Source organism: Plectropomus leopardus, chromosome 15, assembly GCF_026936395.1.
Source record: "Plectropomus leopardus strain MGB_pleo_1.0 chromosome 15, ASM2693639v1, whole genome shotgun sequence".
NCBI lineage: Eukaryota > Metazoa > Chordata > Actinopteri > Perciformes > Serranidae > Plectropomus > Plectropomus leopardus.
Genome location: NC_142190.1, coordinates 17,178,597 through 17,203,097, shown reverse-complemented (window position 1 = coordinate 17,203,097; position 24,501 = coordinate 17,178,597). Strand labels below are relative to the sequence as shown.

Here is a 24,501-nt window from a genome sequence, read left to right as displayed (position 1 = left end):
TGAGCATTACAAAGAGTTGAAAGAAGTCACCTTTTATCTGAAAATTACAGTGATGCTCTATAAATACTTGTCAGCCCAGAAGGAGTACAACAAGCCAGGCTGGCCATTTGACTGGCAGCTGGAATAAAAGAGCACACAAAATCACTCAGACAGCATTCAAGTGACCGTGACAAATACGCAATCTGTAGAACACGAACAGTGGAGGTTTTTATGGTGGGTGTTTTGAACAGGGAGGGTGAAAACACATTTGTGTTTCTGCCAGCGGAGACTTGAGTTCTCACACAGCCAGATGGCTGGTGCTGGTGCTGTCTTGATTCGTCTATCCGGGGCAGCTAAAATAGATAATTACACACCTTGGTGCCAGAAACTGGCTGCTGCACATCAGTTGAAGTGGGTGAGTGTGAAAGAACACTAAATGACACATCTAGCTGAATGTGGTTAGCAACACGTAGCAAAGTGTTTTCAAGTAAACAGTTCATCCATGTGTATTGCCTAAATAACTAATACTGGGTTTATGCTAATTTTTAATAGACATACTAAGTATTCACAAATGCCAAAGGGTCCCAAAACACAGCTTCCAAAAATAAATAAAAACATTCAGGCATTTAAAATGTTTACCACTTGCGATATGCGATGTAAGCAAGATTAAAACAAGCTTAAATTATCACATTTCAAGGACAAAATCTACAGTATCTCAATATGTAAACATACACATCCTACTAAGTTATCTCAATATGTAAAGAAGCAATGGTCAAAAATTATCTACAATACCTTTAATAGAAAACATCTATGCCTTAGGCTGAGGAAGGATTGAGCTGTCAGACAGCACATTAACCACTGTAAGGATAATCTTCAAATGAAAAACATATCTAGTAAAGACAAATACTGGTCTCACCTGTTTTTTTTTTTTTTAATATTAAACATTCTTCATTTAAATTTCAGTGTTTTCAACTTCAGCACTGTTTGCTGCAGTATGCAAAGGCACTGCAAAGCAAAATGAGGCTGTGGGTTAGAAAGATGTTTCTCCAGGTCTCCCTGTGTGGGAAACAATAGAGCTTAATAAATAGCCACCTAGCTATGCATACCATCTTTGTTACCACTCTTTGCATCCCAAGCTCTTTTTACGAGTGGAAACCATCGAGCTAAAATGACCTGCAGGTCAGGAGGTGTTTGGCATACTTTTCCAATGGGGGATTGTACAGAGCTAAATAAATGACTTGTTAGCGAGGAGAGGAATGTTATGAAAAGGAACACAGCGAGAAAAAAGCCCGGGAGTTCACCACAGTAATGTGCAAAGATCAGGAGGTCTGTGGCTACCAAATAAATAAGTAACTACTGAGAAAATAAGGAGAAATAGGTCAGAGCATGAAATATTACAATTGCCTCCTATATTTTGGCATTGGAACAATTTTGTTGAAGCCTAATTTCCAGATGCTGAGTACCAGAGTGGTAAGATTTATTAAGAATGAGCCAATTTGCTTTTACATCTCTTCCTAGGTCACAGAAAAATAATAGTTCCAAACAAATAACCCACCAGCTTGACAGTACCATCGTTTTTTTTTTATTACCAATTTCAATTTTTCAACATAAGCGGAGACAAAAAACAGATGCATCAGTCTTCAGCTCAAGAACACAACAGGCTAAAGTTTAGTTTTCCCCGCCTCTCAGTGAGAATGCATCTGACATATTGCAGTCGACCCGCTGCTCAATCTCAGTTACAAGCGCGTCTAAGATGTGGCTTCCAGATAGCCCTCATCCGGACATCTGTCTTGCCAGGTGTAGCTCATAATGCCTATTTATTTTGCGCCTCAGAGGAAATAACTCAGCTAATTTGGAAGGCCTTCGAGTTCAAACGCTTCTTACGTCTCAGTGGGCTTTGGTCCGAGTAGAGATGCATTTTTACCTATTAGAGATGTGAGAAAACACTGTGCACATGCTATTAATTAAAGCACGAGTCAATGATTGTAAGGATGATATATTACTGCATATGCCTGACCAACGGCTATGGAGTTAGAGGTTGCATTTTGATTAAAAAATCTTCCCAAGACACAAACTGATAATTATTACTCTGTGCAGCATCTGAATTGGAGTTCTGTATGAGCACTCACAGTGAGCTCAGCTATAAATTACAGGACTTATAAATTATGTAGTAAGTAAGTATGATTATATCATTTAATTTTACCAGTGATTTTTCACCCATTATTTATTTTTTCCAGGATGCTAAATAAATTTCTAGTATATTCAAACAAGGAAACATTTTTTTCTCAACATTATTTCAGCAATACTTATATTTTATCTAGTAATATTAATGAAAACAGTAAAATATGCAAGTTGGATATAGTACCACTTTGACATATATCTAGCCTACTTTTATTGTGCACAGATCCTCTTGTATTTTAGACATGTATACTTCTTTAAAAAAAAGAATGGAGACTGGCTTGCTCACCGTGTGTCAGGTTATACGTATGCTTCCTTGAAAAAGCTATCCTAATTTAAAATCCACTTTCTCGCTTTTTGCAGAGCTGTCAGCTGTATCACTTCAATATTGTATACTTTTGGGGGTAAAGAAAATATTTGCTGATTAATTAGTTGATGTTGATCTCATTAATCCTTTAAAGTGATACTTTGCAATGTGGGCAGTATGTGTAAAACTGAGGTCAATTGCCATCTACCTTAACAACGCAGGTATCTCCCTGCTGATTCCTCAGCTCAAATCTGCTCGTCATCCGGTGGATTTTTTGCTGCCCCTTTCTCGAACTCAGACCAAGCTCTTGTCATATTGTTAAACTAGGTAAACCAAAATTTTGTTACCACATCACCCAGTTCTCATCTCTAGTTTTCATAAACATGTTTTAGTGCACTGTGTAGCTGTGTAGCTGCCATATTGTTTCCTGTGTCGCAACCACCAAGCATGCATTATGTCACTCACCAGCAGGAGCATGTATTGGTCCAGTGCAGCACAGTGCATTCTGAGTTGTAGGTATTTTACCGCTTAAGCAGATTTAAATGCAACAGTCCTTTCTCTGTATTCTCTGGTCAAGTTGCACCAGTTTCAAAAGTATTTGTTCCTTTCTACTGCATGCACAGCCTACTACTATTTTTTTTTATGGAATCCAGTATTGATCTTCTCACTAGTTTTCCTTCAAATATGTATAAATGGGGAATATATTTGGGTTTTGGACTGTTTGGCAAAACAACCATGGACATCTCCTCTGAGTGTGGGAGTTTGTGATAGTCAGCTTTCCTATTCCATTCTTCCATTACTATTTTACAGACTAAATGGTTATTAGGAGAAAAAACTAATGAACAAAGAATGTAATTAATTATAGCTGCTTCCCTAAATTATAGTAGATAATACATCAATTTCTTGCACTGTGCAATGGTTAGTATATGAGTGCTTTATTTTTGTGACATCGGCTTATTATATATATATATTTTTGTTTTGTTTCATTTTTTTATTTATCTTTTTTGTTTTGGCTCTTGATAGATGGTTATCCAGTTGTTCCCATTACGGCTGACAGGAGTCCACAGCCTGCTATCATGCGATGTTATCTCCCTCAAGGTAAAATTTGTTTTGTGCAGGAATGAATTGAGAGCCATGCTGTAGACCTGCTCCCCTTTCCCCAAACTTATTGGTGACATTTCTAATTCATGTACCTCGTCGCAGTCTCCCCGAGGACATCTCACTTTCTCTTTTTTATTGATATTTATGGTGTGATGCTGTCTGGGTGCGGGGACTGTGACAGCTCACTCTCCAAAGCAGCACTTGGATTGTTTGCTGCTGTGCGCAAAGCAATAATGTATTTGTCACCCACTGCCAAACGCCATACACTTCACCGTTCATCTTTTTGTGTTCCATTTTCTGTACAACAAAGCAAAAATATGTCCTACTTTCCCATGGCAGGTATGAGAAAATATGGGGATCTGAAATCAGAAACCTTTGGTAAAACTTTAAACCATTATTACAGAAACAACTGGCTCTTTTCAATCATGAATGTCCAGGCTACGCATTTAAAATAGTCTGCAATGATGTTATGAAAAAAGTAAGACACACCAAATAAATCTCACATTGGAGGCAAGAAGAATATTAAAGTTTCAATATTACATGAGCAACAGCAACAAATGTGCCAATGTACTTCCTTCCCCATGCATGTACGCTGCTTCTGTTATTTATTATTGTTATTTATTAAAAAAATCTATTTTTTTGGATAATTACACTTATTTGAAACTCTTATTTTCATAGTTTTGGCTTTCACTCCCATTGGCAATACTGTAATAATGTTGTACGCACCAAGTTAATTAGTGAGATCTATAAAAATGGTGAGAAACACAAGCAGTCTATTAAACAGTTTTAATCGAACCCCAGGCAAGCCAAAGTTAGAGAAAATGAAGGCAAACAGTAAAATGAATGCCTAAAATATGCATAGAGAGAACTAACATAATTTGTAAGATGGCACAGAGTTGCTAACATGGCTTATACACATGAACAGCAACAAAAATAATTTAGTTTTTGCACTCAACTTCTTAATTTCTTTTTTTAACCCAATATATTTCAAAATGTAATAATACCAAACCCTAAAAGTCCCTTCAGTTACAATATTAATTTCTGTTTTTTCTTTTTGTGGAAGAGAAGTCTTTCTGGGTCCGTGGGAATCTCATGATCTGCAATTCAGACTGTTAGCAATGCACCACAATCACCTCGCAGCCCAGCTCTACTTCTAAGGGCTCCTTTTAAATATCCATCACAGTTTCCAGACTGACTATGTGGATCGTCTTACCGTACTTGCCATACATACTAATTCAGGTAATTGTGGGTGTGCACACTTTAGCTTTTGGCTAAATGTAGTCTCTTTTTTGTTCTGTTTGCTTTTGGTTTTTGTTGTTTGGTCCAACTTTTCTTTAAGTATGTTGAAAAATATGAGTTTTTGTGGCAGATTCAGACAGGCCATATGCACTGTGTGGCACAGAAAGTGAGCATAAAAATAAATTTTGCTAACAGGCAATTTAATTAAATTCAGTTACTTGACTATGTTGGAAAGTTTGACAGCATATAGCTGTGTAATAGAGTGCATATTAAAAAAAAAAATCATAACACTGCCTACATACCTGGCAGGCTGACCTCCTTGCTTATTTTTTGGAATACGTTATTGGTCCTGGTTTTGTTTCGATAATGCTCAATGCTCATTTTCCCGTGGAAGGCAAAAAAACAGACAACATTAACATCTCTCTCATTTCTGTATTGGCATTTCTATCATCCATAAATAGATGCATTTTCTTCTGCTGAACACCGGGAGTTGTAACAGATTATACGGAATAATTGACACAAAACTATGTGGAAACAATGTGTAAGAATGAAGAAATGACTTGACATAGTACAATTTCCCATTACTCCTCTTATACCTGGCCTTCAAGTAGGTTTTGGCTAAATGTGACAAGCAAGATGATTGCAGCATTGCATACAGTCATTTTGAGTGTATGTGTGAACTGCCTTTACAGCCTTTGTGGTGATCCATCTGGTTGGAAGCAGATCTATCTGAAAGAAATCTATGAAATCTTTGATAGATTAAGTGGAAGGTTATTTATAGAGAGCTGTATAAGATGGGGGTATTCGCTGTGTGCCATGGTGTATTAGTCCCCAACAATAGTTGCTGGAGCAGAAAGGTTGGGACTTCCTTTGTGATGGCTCGAAATGGAGAGTCGTGACGATGATGTCACGGCAGCGACCCAGGCGTCCAGATGCAGATCATAAGGTTGTGCCTTGTTAGAATATTCCTCCTATAAAAATGAAGCCCTGTCAACAGAAATGCCTGCCCCATCCCTTCCCGTCTCTTTAGTGTGCAGACCTAATCACTGAATACATTAAATGTGATTGGCTGGATTTTGTGCAGATGCATCTAACCTCTATTACATCTAATTCCTGTAATGACTGAGCCAATTTAATTGGATGGATGAAGGCGAGATCTCTGCCACAGCACCCTGATAGTTAGAGCTATTATGTCCGATTTGTCACCCAGTGGCAGCATGAACGCATCACATGCTGAAGGCGCCTGGGGTTGCTTTGCTAGATAAAAAGCCTCCTTTTTTTTTTCCTGCCAGCTTCCTCTGTGTAATCACTGAATGGAATAAACATAATTGGTGCATCTGAGGGCTACACTGTGTGACACTGTTGCAGTCCAGTCTTATCTATTTTTAAATCGAAACACAAATGTCATTTGAAATGTCAAAAGAACTGAGCATCAGTCTTGGTCTGAAATTACCAAAAAGATAAACACTTAAGCAGTTTGTGTTATTTCATCTCTGTCAAACTGTGTAAAAAGGTAAACAACTCAGACAGTTTAAGTTTTCAAATAACAACTCTGAAAGCACTTTTCTTTCCAGCATATCAAACTTTTTCCATTTTCAGTTCCAGGTATTCTATGTCTGGCTCTGTGATTTTTTGGGGCATTTTACAGTCTGAATGTTACGTGAAAAATGCCTTTTTACTGTTCTGCTATTTCTTTGTTGCCTGGTAATACCTTCTCGGTGCTGTAAGGATTTAACTGCCATCTCCAAGTAATCCTGCTGTTGCAGTCTGTCCTTGATCCCAGTCAATATCAGAAAACATAGCAGGGTCAACATTTGCAACTGCTTTTTTTAATGTTTTAATGAATGAGACTGCCCCTAACTATATGCATTATGCATAATTCTGTAGTGTTTTTGTCTGTCTTGCACTGACTGTGCAGTAAAACGAATGACACAAATCGAAAACTACAATATATGTAAGCTAACGCAAACCATGTAAATAATCCCTCTTAATCGTATCTGAATGGATAATACATCTACATAATACTCAAGGCTGGTTTTTTAAACAACAAAAAAAACATCTGCTTTGCCAGGACGGTTTGGGTCATACTTCCTGCAGCTACAGTAGATACAAGCTCATTATGAGCGCTGGAGCGCTGCACGACTTTCTATTCACTGGGCTAATATTGACTTCCAATAACATAAAAACCAGCAGTGAATGAGAAACAATTCAAGGATGGATGGTTGGCAGTGCTACCAGTGAAGACAGAGATGAAAAATCCTTTGTACTTAACTTTTTTTTTTTTTTGCATGAATTGCTCTTTAAAGTTAGACATAACAGGAGTTTTAAAAACAGATACCTACAGTATTTCTTTCAGATTTAGAATCGCTGAAGTTGACTAAGCCTCAAAGAAATTAAGACAGTAATAATTGTATATACTCTTAAAGACTTGTGCATCTTGTCAATGGTCCTATATATCATGGATCTTTAGCCACCCAGCATAAAGATAACGCAGATTAAGCCGTGTAATCAAATGATATTGCTTGTAAACTTTGCAAGTATTTTTAACAATAGCCAACATGCGCTCACTCCCAATTCTTCAAATACGGCAGCTTGGTCAGTGACCAAGCTTCCAAATTCCAAATTTCTAGGTACCTCTCCACTGTGAGTTTTGTGTCAATTTCTGCTGGTTACATGCTACAGTGAGTGCATTCACATCAACATGAGTAACTGTTTATAATCGTCATTTTCAGGCTGATTCTGTGGATTTTGAGTTACACAGTGTGCCTGGAGGATGTCTGTTAATGATATGCATTACCTAGAAAGGACATAAATGTTTCTTCTCTGTTCCAAAACTCAAATCAAACCCTAAAAGTTGTTGGGTTAGCTGACTTATCAACTGAAGGTATAGCCTACTGAATGTAATCACACGCTGCTTTTGCTCTTTAATAATTATATATGTGAAGAAATACCTACCAGGTTTCACAGGAACAGTAGAGGGAGTCAGAGAAACCCTGCTGATATTCAACCATCTGTGTTTCATCGCAGTGTATGCCAATGAGTGATGCTGAGTTCCCCTCGGAGCTCGGAGCTGTTAGCTAAATGTCCGGCTGACAGCGCACACAAAAGACAATAAGTCGGTGTTCAGAGGTGGAAAGGATGTTCTTCACTTTAATTCGACTTAAGTAGCCATAATATAATGTTTTGTGAATAGTACAGAAGTGCATAAGTATAGCCTTTCAAAGCAAAATAGACAGTGTCAAACTTGACAACATAAACTTTCTAACTAACTAATAACTAATAACAGGAAGCAAACAGGGATCAAAGCTGTTGCTCTAGCAACAGAATAGCAAGAAATGGTCCATTGTGAGAAGTTGCAGCATGTGTATCCAATGCCAGACCAATGCATCACTAGACGTTAACCTTTTGGTCTCTTAAAAATCGCAGTGTTTGAATTTAAATCAAAGTGTAAAAGAATGCGCCCTCATACTGTGAATATTGGTTTGTAAAAATTTGAGCTGACATTAATTTTGGATTTAATACCACTGTATTACAGGTTAGGGAACCAGCTTGACTAATGAGCTCTACGCATGAAGAAGTAACTCATTTGTCTGCTTGCACCTGTCTGCCCTGAGCTGCTGACCCTGGTTTGATGCTTGGGGATTTGAGCGTCTCTTAATCTCAACAGCGCTCACCTTGCCAACCTAACACAGCCCCCCCGTGCTCTCCACAGAGCCACACTCAGCTTTCAGGCTTCATACACGATAATAACTGGACTGCCATGTTGGCAGTGGTTGTGTTCTCTCCACTATTAAAATCACCACTGGCCTCCTTGGCAGCGGTTAACAGGTATCTACATAAAGAACAGGCTTTTTCCAGATCTCTCCAGTCAGACTCTCTCTACTGCTTCTTTGTTGCCATAGCATGTTGGCTTTCAGGCATCACACTTTGTAATCATTGGCTAGGCTTAAAAACTGACGTTACTGTCACTCTGCCCAGGTAGGGGAAAATAGGCTTATTTAGAGTTTTGCGGCTTTTGGTTTATTTTCTACAACTGGGAGCTGTACAATGCCAGTGTGCAAGCCCAGTAATGTATCAGGCATTGTAAATAATGAATCAGGCAATTGCAGATGATAATTAGTGTAAGTATTTTCAAACAATGGAATTTTTCACAAACTGCAGACATGGTTATTTGTAAACAACAGATGCTATTTGCCCTGCAAGCAACATGGCCTACCTACAATAAGGGTGGAAGGGGGTCCCCAGTGGCTCGGTTGGTGGGGCGTGGTGGGTTTGATTCCAGCCCTTTCCTCAGCTCTTTGCTGCATGTCGTCCCCAGTCTCTCTCCCCATTTCACGCTATATATGTCCTGTGTCAAATAAAGGCTAAAGGCCAAAAAAATTAAAAAAAATAAAATAAAATAAAAAATACAATAAGGGTGCCAGTGTTTTTAGCTGGTTTATCCAAAATGCTTGTGCAGAACTAGTTATCTTGGCAACTACTTGGAATTTGGTCCCCAAAACTTATACCATTGCCCCCAAAATATGATTTGTAAAGATTTGCTGACCATTTGACCCTAAGGTTAGTGCTGCAGTCGGAGTTTTCAGCTGTTTACAAGAAATATAAAAACCGATGGTGCAGTTTGCTGTGAAAATTACTGAACACCTCTGTGTCCTGTTTTATAGCTGAGGTTTTAAAAATAACACTAAGGTCTGTTTTTTCAATTCATGAAACTCTTTTGGGGTGTAATGAGCCTCTAGGAGCTCCTTTTTTTGGCTTGTTTTTACCTTGGACTTTTGCTGTTTTTCCTCTCATGTGTCAATCAAATGTCCTATTTTCTTCCCCTTGTGTTCTACTTTTCTCACCAGCCTTCATGTTCTACATCTTGTTTTCTGAAAGGTATTGCTTTGCTCATCAGTAGCCTGTCGTGCAGGACTGTACTCTGTATATCCAGCGTTTGTTGTCACCTGGCACTTCGAGCCCCTCAGTGAGGTTGGGTTTTGCAGTGTGACATTAAAAACAAAGTAGATAATATTAGAAAGGTTTGTCACACTTTTGTCAAGGGGAAAAATGATGATCTTCCAGTTGTTGAGAAATTCTGACATTTTTAAAGTAATTGTGTCTCACCCACCTTTGAAGTCATAGTTCTGCCTGTGTATATGCAGATGATGCAGTGTTTTACTTACTGAGAGGGAAAGTTGTTTCAGCAGGCTTTAATGAATACATTAGGATGTAGAAAATGCCTCATGGTCAAGAATCAAAAGGCTAGAGTTTCATTCGATTTCTGGTTTAGCTGGTCCAGTCCAGTGTATCATAGAGACAATAGTGTTGGACAGGCTGTGTACAGTTTCCTACAGAGCCCAGGTCAGTGTCGGTAATATGAATGACATCAGTCGTCTGTAGAAGCAGGAGGGGCAGAGCGGCACATGCCCCATTTGTCTATTTTAAATTTTGTGTGTTTTGGGGGTCAACAAAGTCAAGTCTCTAAACAAAATCAGAACTGCTCCAACATGAGAACATTTTGGATGTGAAGCCGTCAAAGGACGTGTTTTAAACGGCCACGTGCCATTTTGAGCGTAACTGAGTGTAACTGTGACAGACTGTGTTTCCATTAACGTGTTGTGCTTGCTCTGAAAGCCCAGAGAAATGGCTGATTCATGAAGTTGAAATGAGGAATTAACTACACAGTACAAAAACATAAAACATTTTTGTCAGCTGGCTACAGTAAGATTGTTGGGGATATTGTAACAGAAATGCATATTCAAGAGATTCAGTGTGGACAGAGAGCTCCAAAGTTACGCGATAGTCAGATGCTTGTTTTCTGTTGGAACACGATGGAACACGCAAGTGAAACACCTGTTAAAACTCAGTACACCGGTCTGGTCTGGTGTTTGACTTAATACCAAACAGCTAACACACATAACTGTGGAACAGCCGAGCTCAATGCATTGCAGCAGTCCAACAGAACAGAGCATAACCAAAGTTAGCAAGTGATCAACAGACCAGACTTTACATGGATTATATGGACCACATAAACTCTTAGGCACATAAGCTAAAGCTGAACAGCTGCTACTGACACTTTTGTACATGTTCAGTGCTTTATATAAAACACAATTGATGCAAAGTGCTTTACAACACACACATATACACAAAAACATTACTCATTACACTTAGGGGGACTCCACCACTAACTCAGCTTATACAAACTGATATGGGGGTTTGATGTGTCTCTCTCTCTCTCTCTCTCTCTCTGTGTGTGTGTGTGTGTGTGTGTGTGTGTGTGTGTGTGTGTGTGTGTGTGTGTGTGTGTGTGTGCGTGTGTGTGTGTTTATTAAGTGGACTATTTTGGTAAAAATAATCTGAAAAAGACATTTTGAAGGAAACAGAGCACACACTGAAGTTAAAATTAAACTTTGACAGTTCAGATCTTACATGATTTATTACACAGGACAAGACTATACTGATCTGTGTGAAACTGTATTTGTTTGAGCAGCTATGCCATGCATAGCATAATTAATTACACTGCTTGTATTAATGAGCATCTTCTATTAATCCGACAAAGTGTTACATAAACATCACAGCCTCGTAGCGTAGCTAACAGGGCCTGGTCATGACGTGTAAAACTAACACTAAATTTATCATATGATAATATACACAGTAATGGTTACACACACTCACACAAACACAAACACGAGTATGCACACACCTTGCTGACTTTCGAGATTTAAAGGTGATTTTGCACCAAGTCGATGAAGCATGTTAGATTGTATTCCCACAGGGCACTTTAATTAACACATTAAATATTACAACATGGTGCAATATTAATCTCTCACATATAGTCCTACCTCCCTCTCCCTCCTTAACACTGTATGCATAAAGGCTGCCTTTGCATGTGTGTGTTAATGCATGTGTTGTATATAAACTGCTTTTGAGGATTAAATTTATTGTGCAAACTAATGAGGTGTTGGAAACGTGCGCACTGCAGTTCCAGTGCCAAAAGCACTGCAGAAATGGCGGCTGATTTTAGTTTTTTAATTTTGTTTTGGCACTTGCAACATTGGCGTTCAGTCTAGGGACCAAATGATAGATGCTTGTGGAGCACATTCTGTGGAATAACAATGCGGTCCAATATCCAAGGCCTTCAAACAGCGCTAATGACACGTTTTCCTTATTGAGCTGTCATGAGCTGATTGGCTCTGTTGATCCGGCATCAGCAGCGAAGATACACAAGCTGTTTGACAGCAGAGGCAGCCAAATATTGTGAGTCAACATATCTAAAAATATACCGGGTCAACAATGAGATAAAAATAGATAGTAGTTGAGAGCGTGACTGAAGAATTTACTCTGTACTCTCACAGCAGCGTTTTTCTAACCCCTTCTGATTGCTTCTCAGGTCAAAGTTATATAACTTATCAGGTTTCTCAGTCTATATCAGGGCTGTTTATTCTCAAATTCAATTGGGCTGGATTTAAAAAACAGGAAATGTAGATGGGCCAGACATTTTCAGCAGCATATTTAAAAATCATTAATGCACAGAATCAACATGGGACAATAAGACACCATGCCTTTATACCAGTATCTCCCTCTTTTTGAGCTCCTCTTTATCTCATACAAACACACACCTTACATCATGACGTTTTAATTTTAGAAAAAGAAATAGAACACCTTTTGACTATTTGACTGAAGTTCAGATCAGCTTAAAAGCTACTAAGCATGGTCGAAACTCTGTCTTACTTCCAGACACTATGTGTAGTTTACATATTTTATCATACTAGTTTATCAGATTTATGTTAACATGGCCACTTTAACCCCTTTTCCACCAACATGGAACAGGTTCAGTTATGGTTCGCACACCTAATTTTGAAGCATTCTGAGAATTTTGACTTAAAATGAATTGTTTCAGAACCCTAGAAGTTGGTTCTCAGTGGAAACCAAAGAACAATTTTAACAGTGACAACATTAGTGGATGTGTCATATTTTGCGCGTAGTGATCTCATTAGTAGTTGGTCCATGCTTGTTTTTGGATAAAAACATTTTTGGTTCAAACAGAACAAAAGTTTGTAGGTTATCAATGCAATCAGTGATGTTGCCAGTGCTGTATACTGTTGTACAACAACCTCTGTTGATGACATATTCTTGATAATAATGGTTCGGCTCAAATCTAGTGGAAACACAGACAGGTCCACCAGATGGTACCAAGGTTCCTGGAATTATAAAACGTAACCAGTTCAAGAACGAGCACTAATTTAGTGGAAAATGTGTATCTGCAGTTGCCTCTGAGCCAGATGTGGCCTGTGGGTTTCTAATTGAATAATCCTGGTCTACGTCTTCTGAGTTTTAAAGAAAAGCATTCATACAGTAAAATAAAATCTGAATACTAATATTGCTTAGCTGACAAAGTTTTATGAACGTTGTCAATAACTCATAGCAACAAAGGCTTAGAGTATCGAATCTCCAATGTACGTTTGCCGGACTCTAAAACCTCGAAGATGATTTTTTTCTAAAACTGACACCAAAGTAAGTCCCTCCTCTTAAATCATAACTTTGACTATCTATTGATTTTGTTTAAGTTAATTCAATATAAGTATATAGACAGTGAGGAGAGATGAAGACCCCAAGAAAACCCATCTCTTTCTCTCGACATTCAACTTACAAAAGACAGAGAAATCCTCTTCCATTTTCAAAACACCAACACTGCAGATAGATTTAACACTTACACATCTCACCCTTTAATTAGGACATCAGTATGAACAGCAGCAGGCTAATGGACTGGGGTTGTGACTCCTGTAACTGGAAATGGCTTCCCCCTCATTTGCGACAACACTGCACAGAACAAACAGATGCGAAGGTGATAAATGATCCTGATGGGTTGAAAATCAGTCAAGTCAGAAGAATAGGAAAATCACAGTTACATAATTTAAATCTATGCAGATTAGAAAGTGATGCCAGTGCTACTCTCAATTTAGGCTTTTAGACATTTTATTTAAAAAATATATTAAAAGTTGAATTATCCTACATTTGTCTGTGTTCTGAGTGCGCCACTGGAACAATTACAATATTTCTCAGAGTTTAATTATGATACATTAATACATTGATTAATCAAATGTGCATTTAAATGGTTTATTAAAGAGTAAGGTAACAAAAAATAATCCTTTCAAAAATAATTTAGATTCTGTTTTTAAATGGTAAATTACTTACTAAAATGGATTGTCTAAAATAATGAATTAAAATTATTTTTATTGCATTTATGTAATGTACATGCCTATCATACCTAGTCTTACAATTCATTTGCCTCCCTTAAAATTTACATTTTTATTCCATTAATGCTTTACTGTATTGACAGTGCTCTGTTATTTAAAGACTTAAAAAATGAAATCACCAGCCTACAGAGCAGCAACAGAAGCTTTATTTGGCAAACTGTCATGTGCTGCTGTTATCTGTCTGTTCACTTCTGTTTCCTCTTTGTGTCCCCATGTGTTCCTCTGAGATATGTCCTTATAGGATACAAGTGGTAGCAAGAGAGGAGAGAAAACTAGCAGATAACAGAGCACATCCAATTTAAAAATGCTCGATGAAATTATCACTGTCTTACACTATAAATGTACATAAGACCACATTTTACAGTTTGTGGTAATCAAAACTGAAAATATCGCTCATGAATATGTACTAAATAAATGTGCTCATATGTCTCAAATCAACAACAGTTTCCCCAGTGTTAAGGAAATGTGGAGTAGCAGAGATAATGAAATATACAGCAATAAACCTAAATCCTGCAATAGACATAAAAGGCATATTAAAGGCTCCCTGTGGAGTTTTATTGTAAACAAACATTGAATTATTTACAATCAGAGTATTTTTTTCCCACACATTGTGTGAATCATTAAGACATAACAAAAAAAACGCTGAAAACATTGCCTTCCCCATAAAAGATTTGCAATGCTGTTTTATTAAATATGTGAAAACTGGCTTTGTTTATATCCATGTTCCTTTTCTTTGCTCTTTTAATGGTGCGGTGCCACCAACGAAGAATGGTGTGAATCTGACGACAGCAGTGTATTTGCCATTTCCAGCCAGCTTGTGCGTGTTTAAGTGTGTTATTTTGTGCATGAAAAAAAAAACATAGATGCAAAAAGATGTCAGTGCAGAAATATGGAGCGGTATTATGAAAATGGTAAATCTAAAATATTGTTGCTGTTTTCATCAAATTGATTATAGAAAACCCATTGAGATGTATCATCTCATAATAATAATATTGATTTTACCCCTTCGGATACAGAATTTTTTTTTTTTCCTGTGGCGTATGTGATTAACATAACAAAATAACATGTAGTTTAACTTTAGTTGAATTTTAACCATATGACAAAATGACAAAAAAAAAAAAAAAAAACACAAATAAATATCTCAGCAGCTCAAAGCTCCCTGCGTTAAGATTGCTATTTTTACCTCTCCAATGGAATGTCTTTTGTAACCTACCGTATATTAAAAAGCTTGCTGCATCTGTTAAGTGACTTCTGTGCACAGGAGGACCTCGAGTAATGTTTGGCACGGTTCAGTTCACAGAGCAAAAGCGATAATGCATTAAATGTCCTTTTACTAATCTTGTCAATGCGATAGTGGCTCCAGGACACAGCTGAAGCTGGATCAGCCTATTGTGCACAAAGGCTTGTACCATTGTTTGCTCCACAATGCCTGGCAGTGTGCATCATTCAGCTGTGTTGCTGAGAAAATCATCCCAGCTAGTGGCAACAATGGCGATACACACGGCTGATCTGATTGCAGTGCAGGAGCGCTCGCTTTCATCTGTAATGCTGGAAAACAGATCATGTAGCTGGAGCTCTTATCTTGGAGATGGATGCTGACAGCCAACACAGGCTCTGTGCGCTTGCTCCTTTTTTTTCCTTTTCTTTCCCCAAGCTCTTAATCTTTTATTTCCTCTTGTGCACCTCTTTGCCTTTGCTGTTGTTCTTCGCCTCTCTTACTCCTCCACCTGTCTCAACACCTGCGTCTTGTTGTCTTTATGCTCCTTCTCACAGTGCCCTTTTCTATCCACAGTTTCTATTATTTCTTTTTTTCCTTTCTTTTCCTACCTTCAGTCTTAATTTGTTCCATCTACTCTTCCTACTTCCAATCTATCTTGTCCATCCTCTAACCTCTCCCTCCCTCCATTCATTGCCCTATTTCTTGCCCTTTTCTCACCTTTAATTCTAACTTAATACCTTTTCCTCTTTCAGCACTCTTTTATCACCTCTCCCTTACACCTCCATCCACACCCCACTACCACCCATTTCTTTCTTTATCAGTCCCTTCATCGCTGGCTCAGGCCAGCTCTGAGAGCCGCATGTAGCCCCCATCGCCTGATCTTGAGAAGATGGCTGATCCCACTGATGCTATTTTAAGCCTGTCATGCATACTCTCCCTCCTCTTCTCTTCCACGGAGAGCTGGCAGCCACAAAGAGGGACATGAAACATGCATTCTTCCCTCACAACTAGACTTTCTCTGTCTGATTTTGACTTTGAAATCAGTATAATTAACTGTATTGTCAGGGGATGAGCCGGTCTGACAGAAATAGCAGATTTCTCTCCATATGCCGTTGCTAAATAGATGATTTAATTGTCTTGAAGTTTTGTTAGAGGACTTTGAGAAGGTAGAAGATGAGTTTTTGATGCTAAATGTGGATTTTTTTTAATTCATTTTTTTAACTGTGAGTGTCTGAATCTTTCACTGTAAAGAAAAATGTCATCATGATTCTGGCTACATTTCATCTCCCATGTCTGAGTAGTGTCCTGCCCAGTCCCAGCAGTCACCCTGAGAAATGAACCCTCAGAGGCTTGACATCATAGGCATGACCAGTGAAAGTGCTAAAAGCTGAAAAGGGTGAAAAAGTTGGAAATAATTATCATTGGCATAAACCAGGAAAGTGTATGACTAATATTTCATTGTTGGTTGTTTATTTAAATTTTTTTATTTTATTATATTTTATTTCTAAATCAGCTGATGTTAACAACATAGTTAATAATAATAACACACTTTATTTTACAAAAGACCAGAAACAACAGAATACCTTTTTCTATGTGCCAGTTACATCATGATGTACTTTTGGCTGTCGTCCTCCTTCACTTCCTGTCAGTGAAAAATTACACCATATAAAAGTTTCTTTTGAACTCAATATGAAAGCACTTAACTGTGATGACAGTTAAAATTTGAGCTTTGCAGTTTATGAATGTACAGTGTGGATGTAAGACACAGTTTGTGTTTTTGTGTACTGTACTCACTTTACATTTTTAACTCTGCTTCGCTCACCTGCCCAGCAGACAGTGTTGTCAAGCTTTCCCCATCTCTGCAGAATCACCTGATTCGATCACTGGCTGCACAGCTGCCTCTCATTTCCTCATTAGTCTCTCAGTACACACGCTGCAGTGGGAAGTTTACTGTTGTTATTTGTCAGATTTTCCAACTGGCCTCAGCACTTACGCTGCTGGTTTCTGCCTGATTCTTCGCACTGTCAGCTTGTTGCCAACTGTAGGCCTGACTGACCTTTGAGTGAAGGCTCTTAACTCTGTCTTTTTCATCTAGTCTATTTGTTAGTTCAAGTTCAAATATCCACCAAACTCTATCATTCATTGTGTTTATATTATATGTATGTTTACCTATTTATGTTGCATTAACCCTTTAAAACCTGAGCAAATTGGTTTGAGACCTTAACTGTAAAATCATAATGGTCTGCAAAAACACTATTTTGGCCATTACTCAATGTCATAAGTCAGAAACAGAAGGAGAGACATTTGGTCAGATGCTGAATTGTGACACTAATCGTGGGTGTCTATTGAAACTTTGCTGATTAAATAGATCCTCTGTGCTCCTGGGGGGAACATGTGTGTGAAGCAACCATGTTTTCACAGACATGGATGTAAACTTGAAGTGTAACTTTGCTGGTTCGCTAGGCCGCAACTAAAGTTAAAAGTTAAGTCTTTCTAGATAGTGTCTGGATTCCAGATGAGTGGTCACTGCCACAGCAATAGCTGATGTAAACTGAGAATAAAAACAAGTCTTAGGTCGCTGTACAGAATGTCTTGTTTATTGGTTGTCGTCATACATTTTCAAAATGACTATATGCTTTGTATCTAAAGACTCTCGGATGAATTGTACTGTCTCTAAAGGCAGACGTAGTAACACCTGGAATACAGGGCAACTCTCACCACAGATGTTTTGTTACAGACAAATAACATTCAATTTAATTTCTGGAATGAAATCTAAGTGTGATTTAAAGATCAGAAAAACTGTCATATACAGGTCTTCATGATTCCCAAATTACCCAAAATACTATTTATTAATTTCTGAAGGATTCATGGTGAAACAAGTACTTCCATTAAATATGGTCTGTTCAAATGCACCTGGTGAGAATCACTCTGTTTTGCAGGAGCTCGGTCTCACTGCAGAGTTGACTTTTTATTTGATAATGTTATACACCTGTGGAGGAACAGCAGACACTATCAACACATTTGTGCTTATGTTTTTTTCTTTTTTTGCAAGTTTTCTTTTTTCTGTTAAATATCATGTTTTGACATAATCTTTTCCACAAGAACAGACTAAGTTAAATCTGTTATACATTTTGTATACCAACATGCTCACAATGTATCTGAACCATTTTTTCTTTTTTCTTTTTAGTGTCAGAACAACATACATAAAAACAGACGCCCTTTTATTTTTCAAACAGTATGTGCCAGGTCTACCATGGTGGTATCAGAATAGTGTGATTCTCTTTGTGGCTTGCAGGCTCATCGAAGGCAGGAGGAAAATATTGTGACCTGCAGTCATGTACACAGGCTTAACTTGTAGGGCATGACCATAACTTCATTAAAGAAAATCACAGACTGTTGTCGGGCACTCCAAGAAAACATAAATTGACAAACTTAACATCAGTTCAGTCTCTCTTCTTTTTCATACATCACATGTGAGTTAAAACAAAATTACAGTCACTCTTTATCAGTAAGATTTACATCATCTGTTGTTCTGTTTAGGCCCTCTTATGCTCCCAAGGTGAAAACTGGGCAGCTTTCTCTCTCAGGACAGACACATTATCTGTGGCTGCGTTGTGCATGGTTATTAATATTTATCTCTTTTTCAAATACTTTCTTGTTTGTGTTTCTCTATAACTTTATACATTGTGCAAAAACAGCTGTATTCTACTCTAGAAGGCCACCGGGTGTCTTGGTATTCACTTACACTCTGTGTCTGTTCAACAGCATTTCTAATCACGTCCTAAGACAGATCTGTGTTTGAAAATTATCTCCAATAGATTTCTATGACTGATTGACCTTATTTTTGAATCATCTCAAAGTAAACAAACACATTTTAGGCAAGCAAAGACAATCCCTAATATCAATTTGCTTTCTTTCTTAAGCTGGGCTGAAAATGAACGGCACAAGACTAACTACTGCAGGTGTCAAAAATAACTTCACAAGAAAAAAAAAAATGCAGAAAGCTCGGCAACAGTTGTCTTTACAATTGGAGGTGTTCACCTTCCACATTTATCAATGTTTGCAACTGGTTATTCAGACAGTTAGCTTTGTTTGGATCATCTGGCCAAATAACTAATACACCGGGTGAAAGGAGACACAGTGTCTTGAATTAGCATGCTGTTCCAGAAAAAAGCTGAAAGCAAACATCAACAAAAGGCAAACTATTGTCTGGCCTAACACTGAACTACATCTCTTTTCTCTTTGTATTTATATGCTGTATGAAGAATTCATGTAACTTCTAATTATAGGCCATTGCTATTTGTAGCTGGTCAGTGTGAAGCAACAGTGTTGTATGCAATTCAACAACAAAACTGTGTGAAAAAAGTTAACATTTTCCTTTGGTTCAGACCAGGAAAATTAACAGGAAATACAATATCTGTGCAGAGACTTTTGTGTGTATGTATATATATATATATATAATACTATTATTAGTAGTATTATTATTAGCTTTAACTTGTTGGAAAATGTAGAAATATGGCCCCCAAATGAAGATGTCTTATCCAGTATTTGCTTTGCTTTGCAGTCAATGCTACGCGCTCTTCCTTCCTGAGCTGTCTTTTTTTTGGGGGGGCTTTCTCTGACTTCCATCTTGTGTTCAGCAGTGAAATTTGTCTTCAGTTGGATTGAGGTCAGGTGACTGACTGGATGAGGCAAAGACGTTGACAGTGTTTGTTGCCTTGCCTGTATGTTTACAATCGTCCTGCTGCATTGTTCTGTAATTGGGGGGAAAGGTTTTGTAAATCTCACTCTGTTCACCCAGTGTGGATGTAAACACCCTCAAACACTGTTAGAAGCTAAAAGTCAGCACTTTCACCTCATAGTTGTTGTTTCATTTAAAATCCAATGCTCGTAAGTACAGAGCCAAAATAACAAAAAACATATCACTGTCTTAATACTTGACTGCACTATACGGTAAAGAATGCTTCAGGGTTACACATGAACAATTTGTACCTTTTTTCGGTTTTGAGCAAACTTTTGTTTTTGTTTTTGTTTTTTGGTTGCTTTTCTAAGGCCTGAACATAAATTTTTATATTTATTGATTGCAATTCAGCATTTCTGAAACATCCTAGCCACCAGTGACTGCCTCTGTGGCACTGTCAGACAAATGTTCCAACAGTTAGTTTATGACTCTGTTGTCTCGGAAAGCACGTAGCTTATCATTTGTCATAGTGGTTGATATAAAACATGTTATAGACGTGTATTATATTGTCCCTCGTCCCTGATGGCGCAACACCCTAAATGATAAAACATGAATGGCTGTATTACATTAGCGTCAGTCTACTGCATCACTGAAAAAAGTGTAGCAGCCACACCTCATGGATTTGCATGTTATGTACAGAGTATAATACATTATTCTGGTTAGGTATGATTTATGTTGTTTATTTACATATAATGTGTCGTCTGGATTAACATATTTCAACTTCAGTTCATAAGATAAATGACTTTAAAATGAAAATGTAATATCCCAGCAATGTAGAAAAATAAGTCATATTCATCGTATTGACATGAGGAAAATGGTTTTTATCTAGCACCTAATGCAACCATATTAATGTATACTATGATAAACCACAGCAGGGCACCGCTGAATATACTATAACTAAAAAATGTCTCTGTACCCATGAACTTCTTATATCACAGGAAACACATTTCATGGGCAACAAAGGGCATTTGATAAACTATCAATTTAAAGGCCTTTAGATAAAAAAATAAGTATAATAGAACATATATATATATATATATATATATATATATATATATTAAATTGTCCATTTCTATTAAAACTTAAGGGATTTTTTTAAATAAACTGATCTTTGAATAAGTTTACCCTATGCATATTTTATTCTACTTTATGTGTGCTTTTCATTTAAATTTATACTTTGTGCTGTGTAAAAGCTATGATTGTTTATAAAGCCCATCCCTCTGCACTTTCATAAACTGCTATAACCAGAAATAATGAAAAGCTTTAATCAAGTTCCTTTCTGAAAATTTGTTCTCTGTTTTTTTTGTCCTTCAAGGTCATTCTGAACTTTCATCTATACAAGTCAGTTCATCAATATTTATAAGTTTCCAAGCTGAACTACATCTTTTATCACAGCTGTCTATCACACCACTCATAAATACCAAGATTTTTACCTGAAGCTGCATAAAACAAACACTTTTTTAAGCAGTTTACCAGTCATATCTGATACTTTTGGAAACATAAACAATAACTGATCAAACTCACAAACAAGTTTTGACAGTACTTTGGGCAGAATCCTCTTTAGTTGCCCTTACTGTTAAAATAGGTTTTCTTGTGTCAATTTAAGTTTTTAACATCTTGAGCATTAATCATAACTGCATTATGTGCTTTTTTTCTTTAGTTGTTTTGACTATTGTACAGTCAGCTGTACAATATGTTCAATCCTTTTTTCATTTGTTCTCTCTTTTACACGTCTCTCCTAAAACAGAGATTGTGATGTTGATAACACATACCTGTTTCAATAATCTAATCTGACAAAGTTTGTGTCATATAGCATTTTTCATCATAACTCTAACATCTAACTAAGAAATAAAGAAAAGTTTGACAATTAAAACATCAGTAAAAGTCTGTGTGCTTTTGCCATTTATGTTGGTCAACAATTAAATTTGCACCCTGAAATAATTTCTGAATTGTTCTGTCAGTAACATATAATCCAGCCACAGCCTTAAATAAATAAAATTCAACCTACTGGGAAAATTAAATTGTGTGCTTAAATTGCATTCATTTAAAAAAAAACAAACAAAAAAACAACAACTATCTGTCATATTTTTTTGTGTAGCCACATCACAATACATCCCATCAACTCTGAGGTCACAAATGCATGAATAAGGGCTAACTTTTACTAAATACATGACCACCCTGTCTTTTTAATCCAGAGGCTTCATTAATAACTGTAAACAAAAACCTAATCTATCAGCTCCATCACCGGACACTATCATCAATAACTATCGATCGCCATGTCAACAGTGAGGGCAGAAAGCATCTGTCTGTGTTGACGGGTTAGCCTGTGTTGCAATCCCATCCCATTCTGTCTGTATTTACTGTCGATGTCATATGGAACATGGTTTAAATGGCTTGTTGATTGATCACTCTGTTTGTTGGGAAGGAATGCTTATGAGAGCTCTGTTCATCCTGGTAAAGTAATAGGCCAAAATGCCTATAATGTAAATGGATAAAGTTTGCCTATAGGCGTGTTAAATGAAGACTTTTCTTCATGGAACCTCTGTATTCCCCAATGGTTGGGCTATCAAAACAAATCATTCAGTCTTTCACTTATCCTTCACACCTGGTAATTGCTCCACATCTAGCCAACCCGGCAAAAAAATCAATGCAACGCAGTCTGATTCACTTGGGGTACATTTGCAATATAACTGATATTAGAAGAACAAAATTAATTGTGCTGCTGATGAAATTGTACCTCCTGCCTCAGAAGTCCCCAAATGTTGCCCAAAAGTTAAGTAATTGACCTAGGTGTTTACACCATCCTGGCAGCAGAGAGCTCTGGATGTATTTATAGTGAGAGCACTGTCGGGACAACATGAATTATTAATGGGTCCTGATGCAGATTTATCTGTGACCTCTAGGCCACCTGGGTGCGAATTCACACACACACACACAGCAACACATACACATTCACATACTAAATCAGTTTGTCTTTGTGGACTAAAAGTGTGGCTCCTGTGTTGGTTTTCCCGGAAAAATTATGACAGATGACGGTGTGTGCAGTCCAGTAACCCTCAGTCAACCCTGTTGTGGCCATTAGCCTTCAGCTGGTTGATCGGTTCATAGAGGATGTCTTTCTCCTACTTGGATTGGTCCTCAGGGATAAATTATTTAGAGCTCTGAAGCATTCAGCAAGGTACAGCACATACTTACAGTACATACAGTAGGCCTAATCTACATACACACACATACGTACTACATATTTAGATAAGAGAACAGTCTAGTTTTTATGCTTCTCACTAGCTTCTGTGTAGTTTCCCCCAGAAACTGGATTCAAATGAGTTTAGTGTTATCTCCTTTTTGTTGCAAAAGTCATGATCATAAAACATGTAAACTGATCCTTGGCCTTGTGTGTCTGCTCCCTCTGTCCTGTGGCCTGGCTCAAAGGCGATACTTTCTCAGCAGGTCAGCCTGCCACATGTACTTCCTCTCAGGGAACCTCTCCGGGATCTTGATCTTGCGGAAATCTTGAATGCACTTCTCCAGCTCCTCCTCGACCGTCAGCTTCTCTTTCGCTGGCCTTTTCTTGCAGGTGCTAGTGTCGCGGGAGCTCGCTGTTAGCGTGCGTAGCAAGTCACTCTTCCGTCGCTGTTCAGACTGCTGGAGCATGGCGATGGGGCCCTTTTTCAGCGGTCTGTCCAGGGTTTGGACATTGGCGTGGGGATGTGACTGGCGGCTGACTGGGCCGCAGATGACTGTTCCCTGGGGAGAGCTTGCCTCTGACTGACTCTCAGAGCTGGAGGTGGAGAGCTCGTTGAAGGAGGTGCCACTTTCGCCCTCGCCATCACCCTTGTGGTTCTTGCAGCAGCAATCACACGGAGGGGAGGACCAACGTGATGGACCACCTGGAAAGAGACAAAACCAGAGAGGGAGCTAAGATTAGACTTTATGCAAAGCTATTTTTTCCATCTGTCTTTTCTTTCTGGGCCGATCATTGTGAAGGGAAAAACGAGACGGTGTCACAAAGAGAGCCACAAATTAGTCCGACAGGAGAAGAAAGGCAAAGTAAGAAGCACGGAAGAAAGACAAAGAGGAAAAGTCAGCTAATGCCAAATGGCTATCACCTAGAACAAAGTGATGTGACATAAGGGACACCTGGCTTGCTTCCAGCCTAATCATGGAAGTCAGCTGGCTGCCTCTGTGACAAGCCTGTATTGTTCAGAGAACTACCCTCATTGATCCATGCTGTCACATGAAACAAATGAAAGGGCTAAAATCATTTCAAACGCACAACAAAGGTCCAGCTTTATGTGCTATAAATGCATTTGCCGTAAGCCACTGTAGGAAATGATATTTGGATATACCAAGAGAGGAGCCACTGCAGTACATATGGAATACTTGGCAAAGCAAAGATTTTTAACTGCATAATGAGATACTGGTACCTACAAACAATGAAGCAAACTTGAGTCTAAAATGTATCAGAAAAAGAGATTAAACACTACAAATGTTTGCAGCT

At 38.0% G+C, this 24,501-nt stretch overlaps 1 protein-coding gene and 1 long non-coding RNA gene across 5 annotated transcripts in view; one reads left to right on the top strand and one right to left on the bottom strand.

The window, feature by feature from the left end:
* The window catches only part of LOC148187261 (uncharacterized), a 130,268-nt gene that overhangs the window by 66,378 nt on the left and 39,389 nt on the right, over positions 1–24,501 (top strand). The window lies entirely within an intron of this gene.
* The window catches only part of kctd16b (potassium channel tetramerization domain containing 16b), an 85,591-nt gene continuing 78,908 nt past the window's right edge, over positions 17,819–24,501 (bottom strand). Inside the window, exon 2 of the mRNA XM_042499815.2 lies at positions 17,819–23,890. Coding sequence (XP_042355749.1) covers positions 23,427–23,890 — 464 coding nt within the window. The 3' untranslated portion in view covers positions 17,819–23,426. The remainder of the gene's footprint in view (positions 23,891–24,501) is intronic.